Source organism: Scyliorhinus torazame, chromosome 5 (assembly GCF_047496885.1).
Source record: "Scyliorhinus torazame isolate Kashiwa2021f chromosome 5, sScyTor2.1, whole genome shotgun sequence".
Lineage (NCBI taxonomy): Eukaryota > Metazoa > Chordata > Chondrichthyes > Carcharhiniformes > Scyliorhinidae > Scyliorhinus > Scyliorhinus torazame.
In genome coordinates, this window is record NC_092711.1 from 172992517 (window position 1) to 173007988 (window position 15472).

The 15472-nt window shown below is 47.2% G+C and overlaps 1 protein-coding gene across 1 annotated transcript in view; it reads left to right on the forward strand.

The window, feature by feature from the left end:
- Window positions 1–15472, forward strand: part of LOC140418045 (uncharacterized) — a 78306-nt gene that overhangs the window by 23692 nt on the left and 39142 nt on the right. The window contains exon 3 of the mRNA XM_072501472.1: window positions 565–1362. Coding sequence (XP_072357573.1) covers window positions 565–1362 — 798 coding nt within the window. The remainder of the gene's footprint in view (window positions 1–564; window positions 1363–15472) is intronic.

Here is a 15472-nt window from a genome sequence, read left to right on the forward strand (position 1 = left end):
AGATAGGTTCTTGATTAATAAGGGGGTCAAGGGTTATGGGGAGAAGGCAGTAGAACGGGGATGAGAAAAATATCAGCCATGATTGAATGGCGGAGCAGACTCGATGGGCCGAGTGGCCTAATTCTGCTCCTATGTCTTATGGTCTTGTGGTAGTGGAGCTGAGGTATTGGGGAATGAGAGAGGAAAGAATGTTCCAGAGAAATTATCTGTTCTGAATTTCTATCCTGGACTGAGTGTTGACTTTTGTAAACTCCTTTTACAGATATTACAAGAGGAGGAATTACAGACAAATCTTAATTGACACGTCTCAGTCTTACAGAGTCACTCGATACTTTGGAATCTGAGTATCATCAGCCTTTGAATCTCGGAGGAGAATTGTTTGCCCACTTTCAACATCAGTGTGACTGGAAAAGCACCGAGACAGACACACCCGAGTGAGAGTGTTCCAGGGCACTGACTGTGGAAAGAGCTTTAACCAGTTACACAGCCTGAAAACAAATCACACCATTCACAGCAGGGAGAGACCGTACATGTGTTCTGTGTGGATGAGGCTTCAACTGATTGTCCAACAGGGAGAGACATGAGGACACCCAAAACATGAGGAAACCGTGGAAATGTGGGGACTGTGGGAAGGCATACAGATTCCCATCTCTGCTGGAGATTCATCGACGCGTTCACACTGGGGAGAGGCCGTTCACCTGTCCGCAGTGTGAGAAGGGATTCACTCTGTTGTCCAGTCTGAAGAAACATCAGCGAGTTCACACTGGGGAGAGGCCGTTCACCTGTTCTCAGTGTGGGAAAGGATTCACTCAGGTATCTAGTCTGAAGTCACACCAGCGAGTTCACACTGGGGAGAGACCGTTCATCTGCTCTCAGTGTGGGAAGGAATTCCCTCGCTTATCCAGTCTGAAGTCACACCAGCAAGTTCACACAGGGGAGAAGCCGTTCACCTGCTCTCAGTGTGGGAAGGGATTCACTCAGTTATCAAACCTGCAGACACACCAGCGAGTTCACACAGGGGAGAAGCCATTCTCCTGCCCTCAGTGTGGGAAGGGATTCAGACATTCATCCGCCCTGCGGACACATAAGCGAGTTCACACTGGGGAGAGGCCATACACCTGCCCTCAGTGTGGGAAGGGATTCCCTCGGTTACCGGACCTGAAGAAACACCAGCGAATTCACACTGGGGAGAAGCCATTCCCCTGCTCTCAGTGTGGGAAGAGATTCACTCAGTTATCCCACCTGCAGAGTCACCAGCGAATTCACACTGGGGAGGCCGTTCACCTGCTCCCAGTGTGGAAAGGGATTCAACCTGCAGACACATCAGCGAGTTCACACTGGGGAGAAGGCAATCACGTGTTCTGAGGAGGGGAACAAAATTAGTGAACCATCCCACCTGCTGAGACACCGGCGAGTTCACACTGGGGAGAGACCGTTCACCTCTCAGTGTGGGAAGGGAATCCATGATTCATCCCACCTGCTGAGACACCAACAAGTTCACAATTGATTACAGGGGTTGGATTCTGCTGTTATTGTTTCTGCTCTCAGTTACATCAAGGACTGCATTTTGTTCATTCTGATAGTTGGTCAATGGGGAGGGTTTCTTTCTGCTGGACTGGCCGGTCTCACGACTTTGCCTCCAGTGGGCTGACGCTCTTCGAGCCTTGTTGCGACTACCTGGTTTTAAATTTCACAAGGATCACAGAGTGAAGGAGTGTTTGGAAGTGAGAAGATATTCAGTTTGCATTTCTGTTTGGATGCCCCCCAAATCATGCCACATTGCCATGAAGATGGGCCCTAGGTGGTTACAAGTTTTTTTTGTTTAATTTATCTAGGTGTTTCTCACAGAAGAAAACTATCAGGGTATATGGGGCAAGTTGTCTGGGGTGGACTGGGAAACCACATTAAATGGTATGATGGGAGACAGGCAATAGCTAATAGTGAAGGAATTATTATATATCTGCCAGAGGGGGGTGTCAGTTAGCTCAGTTGGCTGGATGTCTGACCATGATGTGGAGTGACTCCAATCGCAGGGGTGCAACTGTTGTACTCCTAGATTATCATAGAATTTACAGTGCAGAAGGAGGCCATTCGGCCCATCGAGTCTGCACCGGCTCTTGGAAAGAGCACCCTATCCAAGCCCACATCTCCACCCCATCCCCATAACCCAGAAATCCCACCCAACACTAAGGGCAATTTTGGACACTAAGGGCAATTTAGCATGGCCAATCCACCTAACCTGCACATCTTTGGACTGTGGGAGGAAACCGGAGCACCCGGAGGAAACCCACGCAAACACGGGGAGAATGTGCAGACTCCGCACAGACAGTGACCCAAGATGGGAATCGAACCTGGGACTCTGGAGCTGTGAAGCAATTGTGCTATCCACAAGGCTACCGTTCTGAGACACTTCAGTTTGGATTTCTGGTGCAGAGTAAAGTATAACCGTGGAGTGGAATTTTAGATTGTGTAAAAGGACAAGTTCTATTTTATAAATAAAGGTGGAGGTTTCTGGCAAAAGTAGTGTTTAGTCAATGTTGCTACTAAGGCATCACGGTCACACAGTGGTTAGCACTGCTGCCTCACGGCGCCGAGGACCCGAGTTCAATCCCGGCCCAGGGTCACTGTCCGTGTGGTGTTTGCACATTCTCCCTGTGTCTGCGTGGGTCACACCGCCACAACCCAAAGATGTGCAGGATTGATGGATTGGCCGCACTCAATTGCCCCTTAATTGGAAAAATTAGAAACAAAATGTTGCTTCTGGTTTGTTTGCTGCAGTAAAAGCCAGAAAACCGTAAGGCCTGTTGTGTGATCCTTTACATTGTTGACTTGGAATTGATTTTTTTTAAAGTTATTGATCTGTACAGAGATCCTAATCCACAAGTTATGACTTCGCATTTGAGCCTCAGGCAGTTTTCTGGCTCACTTTTCGTGTCAATGACAGTCAGGAGATGGAGCTGAGGGCTGAATTTAGTTGAGAATAACGGGGCCTGCACCCCAGTTGGGAAACTGCCATGGACGTCGCACTAATAGAGAGACCGGAAGGTGCTGGAGGACTGACTGGGAAATGGACCTCCAACCAATTCTCCCTGTGTTCAATGTGTTCTCATTGTTCTATTGTCTATTTTTATGATGTTCATTTACATGAATAGGATGGGAATAGAGGGATATGGACCCCGGACATGGAGAAGATTTTAGTTTAGATGGACAGCATGGTCGGCGCAGGCTTGGAGGGCCGAAGGGCCTGTTCCTGTGCTGTACTTTTCTATGTTCAATTAGGACACAGGAGGGGGTGACTGGGGTAAGTGACGTGACCCCCGGTATTCAGTGCCCGTGTCCAAAGTGAGGAGTCACGGGAACAGAGAAACCAAAGAGAAACCATTTGGGTTCTGAACATTGTAAACATCCTTTTACTCTGCTTGCTATTTATCCTCAAGTAATTTTCTGTTAGTTTTTTTAACCATGTTGTTTCATTAATAAACAATTAACAAGAAAATATTTGATTTGGCTGGATTTTTCGTGATTAGATTGATGTAGTTCAGGGAAAGTGGGTGAGAGGTTGAGAGGCTCTTTAACAGAAAGTGAGTCCCTCTAAGGTGATTGGCAAAGGAACCAGAGGGGGAGAGGAGATTTGATTTTTCTTTTTTTTTTAATAAATTTAGAGTACCCAATTATTTATTTTGCCAATTAAGGGGCAATTTAACATGACCAATCCATCACATCTTTGGGTTGTGGGGGTGAAATCCACGCAGACATGTGCAAACTCCACACGGACAGTGACCCAGGGCCGGGATTCGAACCCGGGTCCTCAGCGCCGCAGTCCCAGTGCTAACCACTGCGCCACATGCTGCCACTATGACTTTTCTTTTAACACACAAAATGGGGTTCAGGGAGTCAATTATGATTGACTCATTTATTCAGGCTCCTTGAGGGAGTAACACGGGATGTCAATAAAGGGGAACCTGCAGCTGTGGTTTATTTAGGTTTCCAGAAGGTATTTCCCAAGGTGCCACATCAAAGGTCTCTGCACAACATAAGAGCTCATGGTGTAGACTAGAGGACAACATATCAGCAGGGATAGAGGATTGGTTAGCTCACAGGAAGCAGAGAGTGGATATAAATGGGTCATGTTTGGGTTGGTAGGATGTGACAAGTGGAGTATCACAAGGATCAGTGCTGGGCCCTCAACTATTTACAATCTATATTAATGAGTTGGATGGGGTTAAATTTGCTGATGACACAAAGAGGGATTGGAAATTAATTTGCCAAGTGGACTTCAGGAGAATGCAAAGGACAACAAATAGATGAACTGAGTGAGAACAAATTGACAGATGGAGCATAACCTGGGAAAATGTAAACGTGCCCACTTTGGCAGGAAGGATTAAATAAAACAACATTATTTAAATGGGAGAGAGATTACAGAACTCTGAGGCACAGAGGGATCTGGGTGTCCTGGTACAGGAATCACAAGTTAGTTTGCTGTGTTACGACACCCTGGGCTAGTGCGCGGTCAATTCCAGCCCCACGTGCCCCAGAGTCACAGCACAAGTGAATTAATCAATAATTTTTATGAAAATACCCTGGGCTGGATGCTCCGCCGCCGGGATGCTCCGTTTTGCCGGCAGCCCGGGGGTTTCCCGACAGCGTTGGACTGCTGGCCCACAATGGGAAACCCCATTGATCAGCTGGCGAAACCTGACAGCACACTGAACCAGAAATCTGGCACTGTGGGACGGAGAATCCAGCCCCTTATGTCTTTGGTCCTCGGCTGCCCAACAATCAGTCACCATAGTTGCAAATATAAACACAATTACTGTTTATTTATTACAAGAACAACAATAAAATATGCAGCAAACACAACTGGTTAACTATAAGCCAATTCCTAATTCCCACTTTAACCTGCCCCCAGCCTCTACACACACACACAGACAGACAAACACAGAGGGGTGGAAAGGGATAAAATCATAAGTTAAAGAAATTCTTTTTTTCAGATGATGGTTTTTGGCACTTTTCTTCACAGCAAGCTTGCAGATTAAAGTCTTTAGTTTACAGCCTGTAGTGATCTTCTCTGTAGATTAATTTGTTCAGGTTCTCTGGAGTTTAGAAATGCAGTACTCACACTTTTCTGGAGAGGCACCTCATCTCTGTTCAAACATTTCAGTTTGTGGTTTGTATTCAGGTCTCCATGGTTTCAGGACGACAGCACCCACAGGCTATCTGGGAAGAGAGATAGCACTCACAGCTGCCTTCTGGAGAGAGGTAGTCAGCTCTGCCTCTTGTGCTGCTAGAATCAAACTAAAAGCTTGGGATTGTGAAAAACATCCCAGCGGGATAGGATCCAATCACCGCCTGTTACCTTGGAGCACAGCCTTCTGGGCCAATTCATTGGCCACCAGCCAATCAATCAAACCGAGTCCCAACCCCAATTCCCACACTGGTGCCTAAAGATCTGCAGCTCCAGTTTAAACCGGCACAGACGCCTGGATTCTTCTGCTTGAATTAAAGATACAGGCTGCTTGCCTTAAAGTGACATGTCCATTAAGCATCCATGGACAAAATGTAACGGCAACAATAAAAGAAAGGGGAAATAAGGTTATGAAAAGGAAGGGCCCTTACAGCCGGTACAGCAAGTGATTAGGAAGGTGAATGGAATATTGTTGTTTATTGCAAAGGGAGTGGAATATAAAAGTTGGGGTGTTTTGCTGCAGTTGTACAGGGCCTGGGTGAGACCATGGGATGGATTCTCCACTGTATATTCTCCATTGCGCCGGCAGCGCACCCACACCTGGGGACTTCCAGACGACGTGGAGCTGGCAACAATGGGAAACCCCATTGGCCATTCCAGGTGGGGGCGCTGCAGGATGGAGAATCCCGCTGCTGGCAGGGATGCGCCACAGGATGGAGAATCCCGCTGCTGGCAGGGACATGCCGCAGGACGGAGAATCCCGCTGCTGGCAGGGATGCTCTGCAGGACGGGAATCCCGCCCCATATTTAGAGCACTGTGTACAGTTTGGGTCTCCTTATTTCAGAAATGAGATAATTGCATCAGAAGCAGTTCAGAGGAGGTTGACTCCCAGATTCTGGAACGAGGGGGTTATCCTCTGAGGAAAGGTTTGACAGGTTGGGACTGTATCCAGTGCAGTTGAGAAGAATGAGAGATGATCTTATTGAAACACATGAGATCCTGAGTGGAATTGACAGAGAGATTCATTGAATTTACAGCGCAGAAGGAGGCCATTTGGCCCAATCAGGTCTGCACCGGCCCTTGGAAAGAGCACCCTACTCAAGCCCATACCTCACCCTATCCCCGTAACCCCACCTAACCTTTTTTGGACACTAAGGGCAATTTAGCATGGCCCATCCACCTAGCCCGCACATCTTTGGACTTGTGGGAGGAAACCGGAGCACCCGGAGGAAACCTCATCGACACGGGGAGAACGTGCAGCCTCCGCATAGACAATGACCCAAGCCGGGAATCGAACCTGGGAGTCTGGAGCTGTGAAGCAACTGTGCCAACCACTGTGCTACCATGCAGCCCACGGTGCTGAGGATGTTTCCCCTTGTGGCAGAGACTAGAAATCGGGGAGACCCGGTTAAAATCTGACATGTCCGAGCAAGCTACTCAGTTCAAGGGCAATAAATTCTGGTCCAGCAACTCCCGCATTCCATTAAGAATTTACAAAACTCTCTCCACAAATCCTCACTCAATTTCACTCCTTTATTGTCCAGTTCTGGCCCCGCCTGGGGTAACATCTACTCCATATTTTCTTCTTGTGCGGCAAATTCTAGGTTACTGGTACATAAGGACAGATGCTTCAAGCAACAGATCAAGCATGGATGTATAAGATTCTTCAACTCCCCCTTTACCCCCATCCAACTTGTGGACAGTTCTTACTCAGTATTATTTCTCCCAAGCCCTTCATTGTCCCATTATCGCTTTAATTTCACTCCCACTTTGCCCATGTCCAGTGTGTTTAATTCTATTCTGCTTGTTTTAAAGTCAGTTTCTCTCTGGAGTGTGTCAATATCTTGATGATGTCACAATGGTGTCTCAATCCCCTGGTCACATTAACCATTTCATCTCCTGCTGTGTCTCCAGTAGTTGTGTGTTTGGGACTCGGTCTTCAGTCCATTTCACCGTGAATTTAGGCTTGTTATTTTTCACATGTAACAAATCACATCTGCACACCCACACCGGTATCCCAAAATCATGTCATATATTCTTAACTCTCAGATGCTCTGAAGATGAAAGTGAGTATCTGTCTTTCTTATCTGCCCTGTTATGGTGTTGATATTTCATGTCTTGGCCGGGCTTTCAAATGTGGATTTCTTTGAAACAAAATTCATGGGCCAGGATGTAAATATTTCCAGGAGAAAGTGATCAACTTATTCATCCCATCTAAACATTCCAGACTTTCACTGGAACACAGGTGGAGACCAGATTGATATAGGTTTGCCTTTCAGTCGTCAATGGTCAGACGCTCTGTACCATTTGCCAAACTGGACTATTTGACGAACTGCGTGTTTTAATTAACACTCCTCTTTCCTCCAGTTGCTCTACTGTGGGTAAAATCCCTTTGGTTGGGGACGGGTTGATGGGTATTGTTTGGTACACGGTGGAACATTACCAGTGAATGATGCTGGTTCCATCTGTAATTGGCCACAATCATTCTTATCTTTTGCCACATTTGATGTTCATAAAGCTGATCTTTCCTGATGGTTCTGATTGACCATGTTACTGTCCCATTTTCAAAGCTTAAGGGAGAATTCAATTAGAATAAAATATCCAGACCCAGAATAGCCGGGTCCACTGGGCCTATCCAGACTGAAGATATCAGAGAGAGAGGGAGCGAGAGCGAGATGACTGGTGGTTTAATCTGAGGGTCACCACATCTCAGGTGAGGGGCAATGTTGAGAAGGTGGACCCTTCATGGATAACCTCAGCCAGTACGACAGTTGCACCCCAGCTAATGGAGTCACTCCGCATCATGAACCAGCCATCCAGCCAACTGAGCTAACTGACCCCCCCCCCCCCCCCCCCCCACCCCCCGTAGATGAATAATAATGCCTTAAAATATTAGCTATTGCCTGTCTCCCACCATACCATTTAATGCAGTTTCCCAGTCTACCTCAGACAACTTGCCCCTCATACCCTGATTGGATGTTCACCCAGATAAATTAAACAAAAACATGGAACCACCAAGGCCCATCTTCATGGTAATGTGGCAGGATTTAGAGGGATCCAAACAGAAATGCAAACTGAATATCTTCTCACTTCCAAACACCCCTTCACTCTGTGATCCTTGTGAAATTTGAACCAAGGTAGTCGCAACAAGGCTCAAAGAGCGTCAGCCCTCTGGAGGCAAAGCCATGGGACTGCCAAGTCGAGCAGAACAAAACCCTCCGACCCTCCCCAGTGACCAACTGACAGAATGAACAAAATGCAGTCCCGGATGTAACCGAGAGCAGAAACAATAACAGCAATAGCCCCTGTAATCACTTTGAACTTGTTGGTGTCTCGGCAGGTACAAGGAAACACCACATTCCCTCCCACATTGAGTGCAGGTGAATGCTCACTCCCCGGGGTGAACTCACTGGTCTGTCTGCAGGCGGGATGGAACACTAATTGCCTTCCCTTACTCAGAGAACGTGATTGCCTTCTCTCCACTATGAACCCGCAGATGTGTCCGCAGGTTGGATGAATCACTGAATCCCTTCCCACACTGGGAGCAGGTGAATGGTCTTTCCCCAGTGTGAATTCGCTGGTGATTCTGTAGGCTGGATAACTGAGTGAATCGATTCCCACACTGAGAGCAGGTGAATGGCCTCTCCCCAGTATGAACTCGCTGGTGTGTCCGCAGGTTGGAGAACTGAGTGAATCCCTTCCCACACTGGGAGCAGATGAAAGGTCTCTCCCCAGAGTGAACTTGCTGGTGACTCTGCAGGTGGGATAACTGAGTGAAACCCTTCCCACACAGAGAGCAGGTGAACGGCCTCTCCCCAGCGTGAACTCGCTGATGTGTCCGCAAGTTGGATGATTTACTGAATCCCTTCCCACACTGGGAGCAGATGAACGGTCTCTCCCCAGAGTGAACTCGCTGGTGACTCTGCAGGTTGGATAACTGAGTGAATCCCTTCCTGCACAGAGAGCAGGTGAATGGCCTCTCCCCAGTGTGAACTCGCTGATGTGCCTGCAAATTGGGTAACTGAGTGAATCCTTTCCCACACTGAGAGCAGGTGAATGGCCACCCCCCAGTGTGAATTTGCTGGTGTGTCTTAAGGCTGGAGAACAGAGTGAATCCCTTCTCACACACAGGGCAGGTGAATGGCCTCTCCCCAGTATGAATTCGTCGATGAGTCTCCAGCTGAGATGGGAATCTGTATCCTTTCCCACAGTCCCCACATTTCCACGGTTTCTCCATGTTTTGGGTCTCCTCGTGTCTCTCCAGGTTGGACAATCAGTTGAAGCCTCGTCCACTCCACACAGAACACGTGTACGGTCTCTCCCCACTGTGAATGGTGTGATGTCTTTTTCAGGCTGTGTAACTGGTTAAAGCTCTTTCCACAGTCAGTGCTCTGGAACACTCTCACTCGAGTGTGTGTGTCTCGGTGCTTTTCCAGTCACACTGATGTTTAACATCTTTTCATGCCGACAGATTGGGCAAACATTTCTCCTTCTAGATTCAAGGGCCGATGATATTCAGGTCCCAAGGTGACTCTGTAAGACCAAGATGTGACAATTGAGATTTCTGTCTGTAATTCCTCCTCTTGCAATATCTGTAAAAGAAGTTTACATAAGTCAACACTCAGTACAGGATAGAAATTCAGAACAGAGAATTCTAGTTTCTATGGAACATTCCTACCTCTCATTCCCCAATACCTGTCTCCAATACCTATTCCCCAGACCTACTCTCCAGGGAGCGGACTCGGAGGGATGGAGTTTCGGAGCTGTGAGGACAAAAACCTTACCTCAGGGATTCACTGCCGAGTCTCCAGGGAGTGGACTCGGAGGGGCAGGGTATCGGAGCAGTGACTGTAGGAAGGATGAGCTGGCTAACCACTGCACCCTGGTACAGGAGGCCATCCAAGAGGGGGGAAGAAGTGGTAGTTGTCGGGGATTCTATAATTACGGGAACTGAGAACATCCTTTGGAAGCAGGACCGAGAGTCCCACATGGTATGTTGCCTGCCCGGTGCCAGGGTGAGGGGCATCTCTAACCGGCTTGAAAGGATATTGGAGAGGGAGGGGAGGATCCAGTTGTTGGGGTCCACGTTGGGACAAACAACATCAGCAAGACTCGGAAAGAGGACCTGTTTGGGGAATATCAGGAACTAGGAACAAAATTAAAGAACAGGTCCTCAAGGCTTATAATCTCTGGATTATTTGCCGAGCCACGTGTAATTTGGTGTAGGAATGAGGAAAATTAGGGAAGTAAAGACGTGGCTAAAGGAGTGGTGCGGGAACGAGGGGTTCCATTTCATGGAGCACTGGCATCAGTATTGGGACAGGAGGGATCTGTACCGTTGGGACGGTCTCCACCTGAACCGATCTGGAACCAGTGTCCACGTGGAAAGGATAAATAGGGAGGTCAGAACGACTTTAAACTAATAAATGGAGGGGGAGGGGAAGGCCTCAGGAGAACTCAATACAGTTCCAAAAACAAGTATCAGGACGGTCTGGACTGGGTACAAAATATACCGGTTATAAAGTTTACAGGAGGGACAGAGAATATGGCAGAGGGGGTGAAGTAGCCTTACTGATTAGAAATACTATCACCTTAATGGTGAAGGAGGATAATGAGGGGGAAGTATCCAGCGGAGACCATGGGCTGGATTCTCCGTCGTCGGGATCCTCTGCTTCACCAGCAGTGCACTCACGCCCGCGGACTTCCCGACGACATGGGGGTGCCCACAATGGGAAACCCCATTGGCCGACGGGATGGAGAATCCCGCCCCATATGGGTGGAACTGAGGAACAAAAAAATCTAAAACTGTAATGGGTGTTGTGTATCGACCCCCTGGTGGCAGTTCTGAGGCGCTAGATTGTATAAAGGCAGAAATTAGGCAAGTGTGTAGCAAAGGCAGAGTAGTATTAATGGGGGATTATAACTGACACAGATTGGGAGAGGCAGACAAGCAACTGTCAGAAAGGGAGTGAATTTCTGGAATGTGTCCGAGATAGTTTCCTGCTGCAATATGTTCCAGATGTAACAAGGCGACAGGCAATATTAGATTTAATTATGAGTAATGAGCCCAATTTAATGAGTAGCCTAACTGTGCATGAACATTTATCAAATAGTGATCACAACATGATTGAATTCAGTGTAGTGTTTTAAAGTGAAAAGCAAGTTACAGACAGTAGAGTTTTAGGCTTGGGTAAGGCTGACGTTAACGGGATGAGACAGAGACTGTCCTCGGTAAACTGGGGAGATCTGTTAATGGGTCAAACAACTGAAGATCAGTGGAGAATGTTTAAAGAAACATTTAACAATATACAGAGCAAGTATATACCCCTGAGAGGAAAAGTTTCCACTTCACAAAAAGAAAACAGCCACGGACAAATAAAGAGATTAGGGACAGCTTAAAACTAAAAGAAAGGGCGCACAAATGTACAAGACATAGTACAGATCCGGGTGAATGGGATAGGTACAAGGACCAGCAAAGGGTCATAAAGCAGCTGTAAGCGCAACTAAAAGGGATTATGAAAGGAAACTTGCAAGCGACATCAATATCAATGAGAAGAAATGTTTAGTTATATAAAGGGAAAGCGGGTGGTGAAGAGCAATGTAGGCCCAGTAAAAGCTGGAAATGGAGATATTGTCAGTGATAATGGGGGAATGGCAGACACGTTGAACAATTACTTTGCCTCAGTATTTACAGTTGAAAAGGAGGATAACTTGCCAGAAGTCCCCAAAAAATTAATAGTCGATAGAGGACAGGTACTTAATACAATTAACATAACTATACCATCACTAACTAGGAAACTAATGGAACTAAAGAGTGACAAATCCCCAGGACCTGACGGTTTCCATCCGAGGGTGTTAAAGGAAGTCGGGGAGCACATTGTAGATGCCCCAACGATAATCGTCCAGAGTTCCCTAGATTCAGGAGTAGTCCCTCTGGATTGGAGAATTGCACTTTTTGAAGTGCGGATACACCAGCGAGTTCACACTGGGGAGAGGCCATTCACCTGCTCTTAGTGTGGGAAGGGATTCATTTTTTAAGATGGGTGAAAGGGGAAAAACAGGGAATTACAGACCACGAACCGAACACGGCATGGTAGCACAATGGTTAGCACTGTTGCTACACAGCACCAGGGACCCAGGTTCGATTCCCGGCTTAGGTCACTGTCTGTGTGGAGTCTGCACGTTCTCCCTGTGTCTGCGTAGGTTTTATCTTGGTCCTCCCACAAGTCCCAAAAGACGTCCTTATAGGTGAATCGGACAGTCTGTCTTCTCCCTCAGTGTTAATGTAAGCCTACTTGTGACACTAATAAAGATTATTATGAAAATCTATGATGGGGAAACTGCTGCAGTGTATAATTAGGGATGGGGTAACTGAACACTTTTAAAAACTTTGTTCGATCAGGGACAGCTTATTTTACTGAATTTTTTGAGGAGGTGACTAGGGTAGAGGACAGGGGAATGTTTATGGATGTCATTTATACGGACTCCCAGAAGGCATTTGATAAAGTCCCACACAAGAGACTGTTGGCTAAGGTGGAAGCCCTCGGAGTTGAGGGCAAATTATTGACACGGTTAGGAAATTGGTTGAGTGGCAGGAGAGTGCAGGGATATGGGTATTTAATACGGGACAATGAAGAGTATAACACCGAGTTGTAGAGAAAACAAAACTTATTTTATTTAACATTAACTATATACACAGCTCCAGTTGCTGAGTTAGGAGAGATTACTCAAATTTGACCTGTTGCACTTTTCAGGATTAAATTCAATTTGCCACTGTTCTGCCATCTAACCAGCCCGTCCATATTATCCTGTAATCTGAGGCGTTCCTCACCATTTCCCACACCCCCAATTTTTGTGTCATCTGCTAACTTATCAGATCTCCAACATTCACATCCAGATCTTGATGTACGCTCCGAACAACATGGAACCCAACACCGATCGCAGTGGAACACCACTGGACACAGGCTTCCAGTCACAAAGACAATCTTTGACCATCACCCTCTGCCTGCTGCCAGGAAGCCAATTTTGGTATCAATTTGCCCTGGATCCCATCTTGACCAGTCCCCCATGTCAGACCTGGTCACAAACCTTACTGAAGTCGATATGGGCTACATGTGGGCGGCACAGTGGGTAGCACTGTTGCTCCATAGTTCCATGATTCCAGGTTCGATTCCCGACTTGGGTCACTGTCTGTGTGGAGTCTGCACGTTCTCTCCGTGTCTGTGTGGGTTTCTTCCGGGTGCTCTGGGTTCCTCCCACAAGTCCCGAAAGACGTGCTTCTTAGGTGAATTGGACATTCTGAATTCTCCCTCCATGTACATACAGGGGCTGGCTGATCACAGGGCTAAAGAGCTGACTTTTAAAGCAGACCAAGGAAGGCCAGCAGCACGGTTCAATTCCCGTACCAGCCTCCCCGAACAGGCGCCGGATTGTGGCGACCAGGGGCTTTTCACAGTAACTTCATTTGAAGCCTACTTGTGACAATAAGCGATTTTCATTTTCATGTACCCAAACAGGCACCGGAATGCGGCGACTGGGGGATTTTCACAGTAACTTCATTGCAGTGTTAATGTAAGCCTACTTGTGACAAAAGATATTATTATCAACTGCACTCCCCTCAACTACACACCTAGTCACCTCCTCGGAAAATGCAAATGAAATAGAATCCACAGAATCCTTCTGCACCGACCCTCCGATAGAGCATGCTACCCAGGTCCACTCGCCCTCTCTATCCCCTTTAACCCACCTACCTTTTGGACACTAAGGGGCAATTGTTCATGGCCAATCCACCTATCCTGCACATCGTTGGACTGTGGGAGGAAACTGGAGCACCCGGAGGAAACCCACGCAGACACGGGGAGAACGAGCAAACACCACACAATGTAGACCATAGATCTCTTCCTTTCCAACCCTCCACCGTCTTCCTTCAAACCAACTTTCTCCTTCTCATTTCCTGCTTTCAGAGACTCAAAACTTAAGAATCAGAGAGTTTTACAGCACAGAAAGATGCCCTTCGGCCCATCGTGAAAATGCTGCCTGTTCAGCCACAGCAGGTCAAAGATGAAAAGAGAGTGCAACAGCTTAGCACTTCATGAAGACACATAGCCATTTGATCTGTCCCTCTCTGCCACCAGCTCAGATATGACACTGCACAAACTTAGCAGCCACGATAGAGTTGGGATCAGCTGTGGTGAAACACTGGAACTGGATCCAGGTCAGGGTGAAATATAGTTTGCTTGCCAGTTCATTGGATGGTGAGGTCAGAGATGGGTTCTGCTATGGGTGGACTCAGATGAGGATTTTAAAGGCACGGATGAGGGTGAACATTGAGATGCTGAGTGGATTGGCAGGCTTGTCAGACAGTCAGTCCCTTCACTGTCAAGCAGCATGTAGAGGTCTGACTCCAAGTCTCCAATTTGGCAGAGGACATTGTGCAGAACGTGCCCTGTCCACAGCCTCTGCTCCATCTCCTTGTTCTGGTGCAGAACCAGAGGCACTGCTATTGCTGCTCAGAAACCTGTTACAGCCTTTGTTTGGGTCGGTCTTTATAAGACATAATCTCCCTTTGACAAAGCCATGCTGACTATCCTTGATTAATTCTTGCCTCAGCAACAGAGATTAATTCTGTCCCTCAGAATATTTATTTCCTGACCACTCATAAGAACATAAGAATTAGGAACAGGAGTAGGCCATCTGGCCCCTCGAGCCTGCTCCGCCATTTAATGAGATCACGGCTGATCTTTGTGGACTCAGCTCCACTCTCTGGCCCGTACACCATATCCCCGATCCCTTTATTCTTTAGAAAGGCACCTATCTTTTTCTTAAAAACGTTTAAAGAAGGAGCTCAACTGCTTCACTGGGCAAGGAATTCCAGAGATTCACAACCCTTTGGGTGAAGAAGTTCCTCCTACACTCCGTCCTAAATCTACCTCCCCTTATTTTGAGGCTATGCCCCCTAGTTCTGCTTTCCCCGACCAGTGGAAACAACCTGCCCGCATCTATCCTATCTATTCCCTTCATAATTTTATATGTCTCAATAAGATCCCCCCGCATCCTTCTAAATTCCAATGAGTACAGTCCCAGTCTACTCAACCTCTCGTCATAATCTTATCCCCTCAACTCTGGGATCAACCTAGTGAATCTCCTCTGCACTCCCTCCAGTGCCAATATGTCCTTTCTCAGGTAAGGAGACCAAAACTAACACAATACTCCAGATGTGGCCTCACCAACACCCTATACAATTGCAGCATAACCTCACTAGTCTTGAACTCCATCCCTCTAGCAAT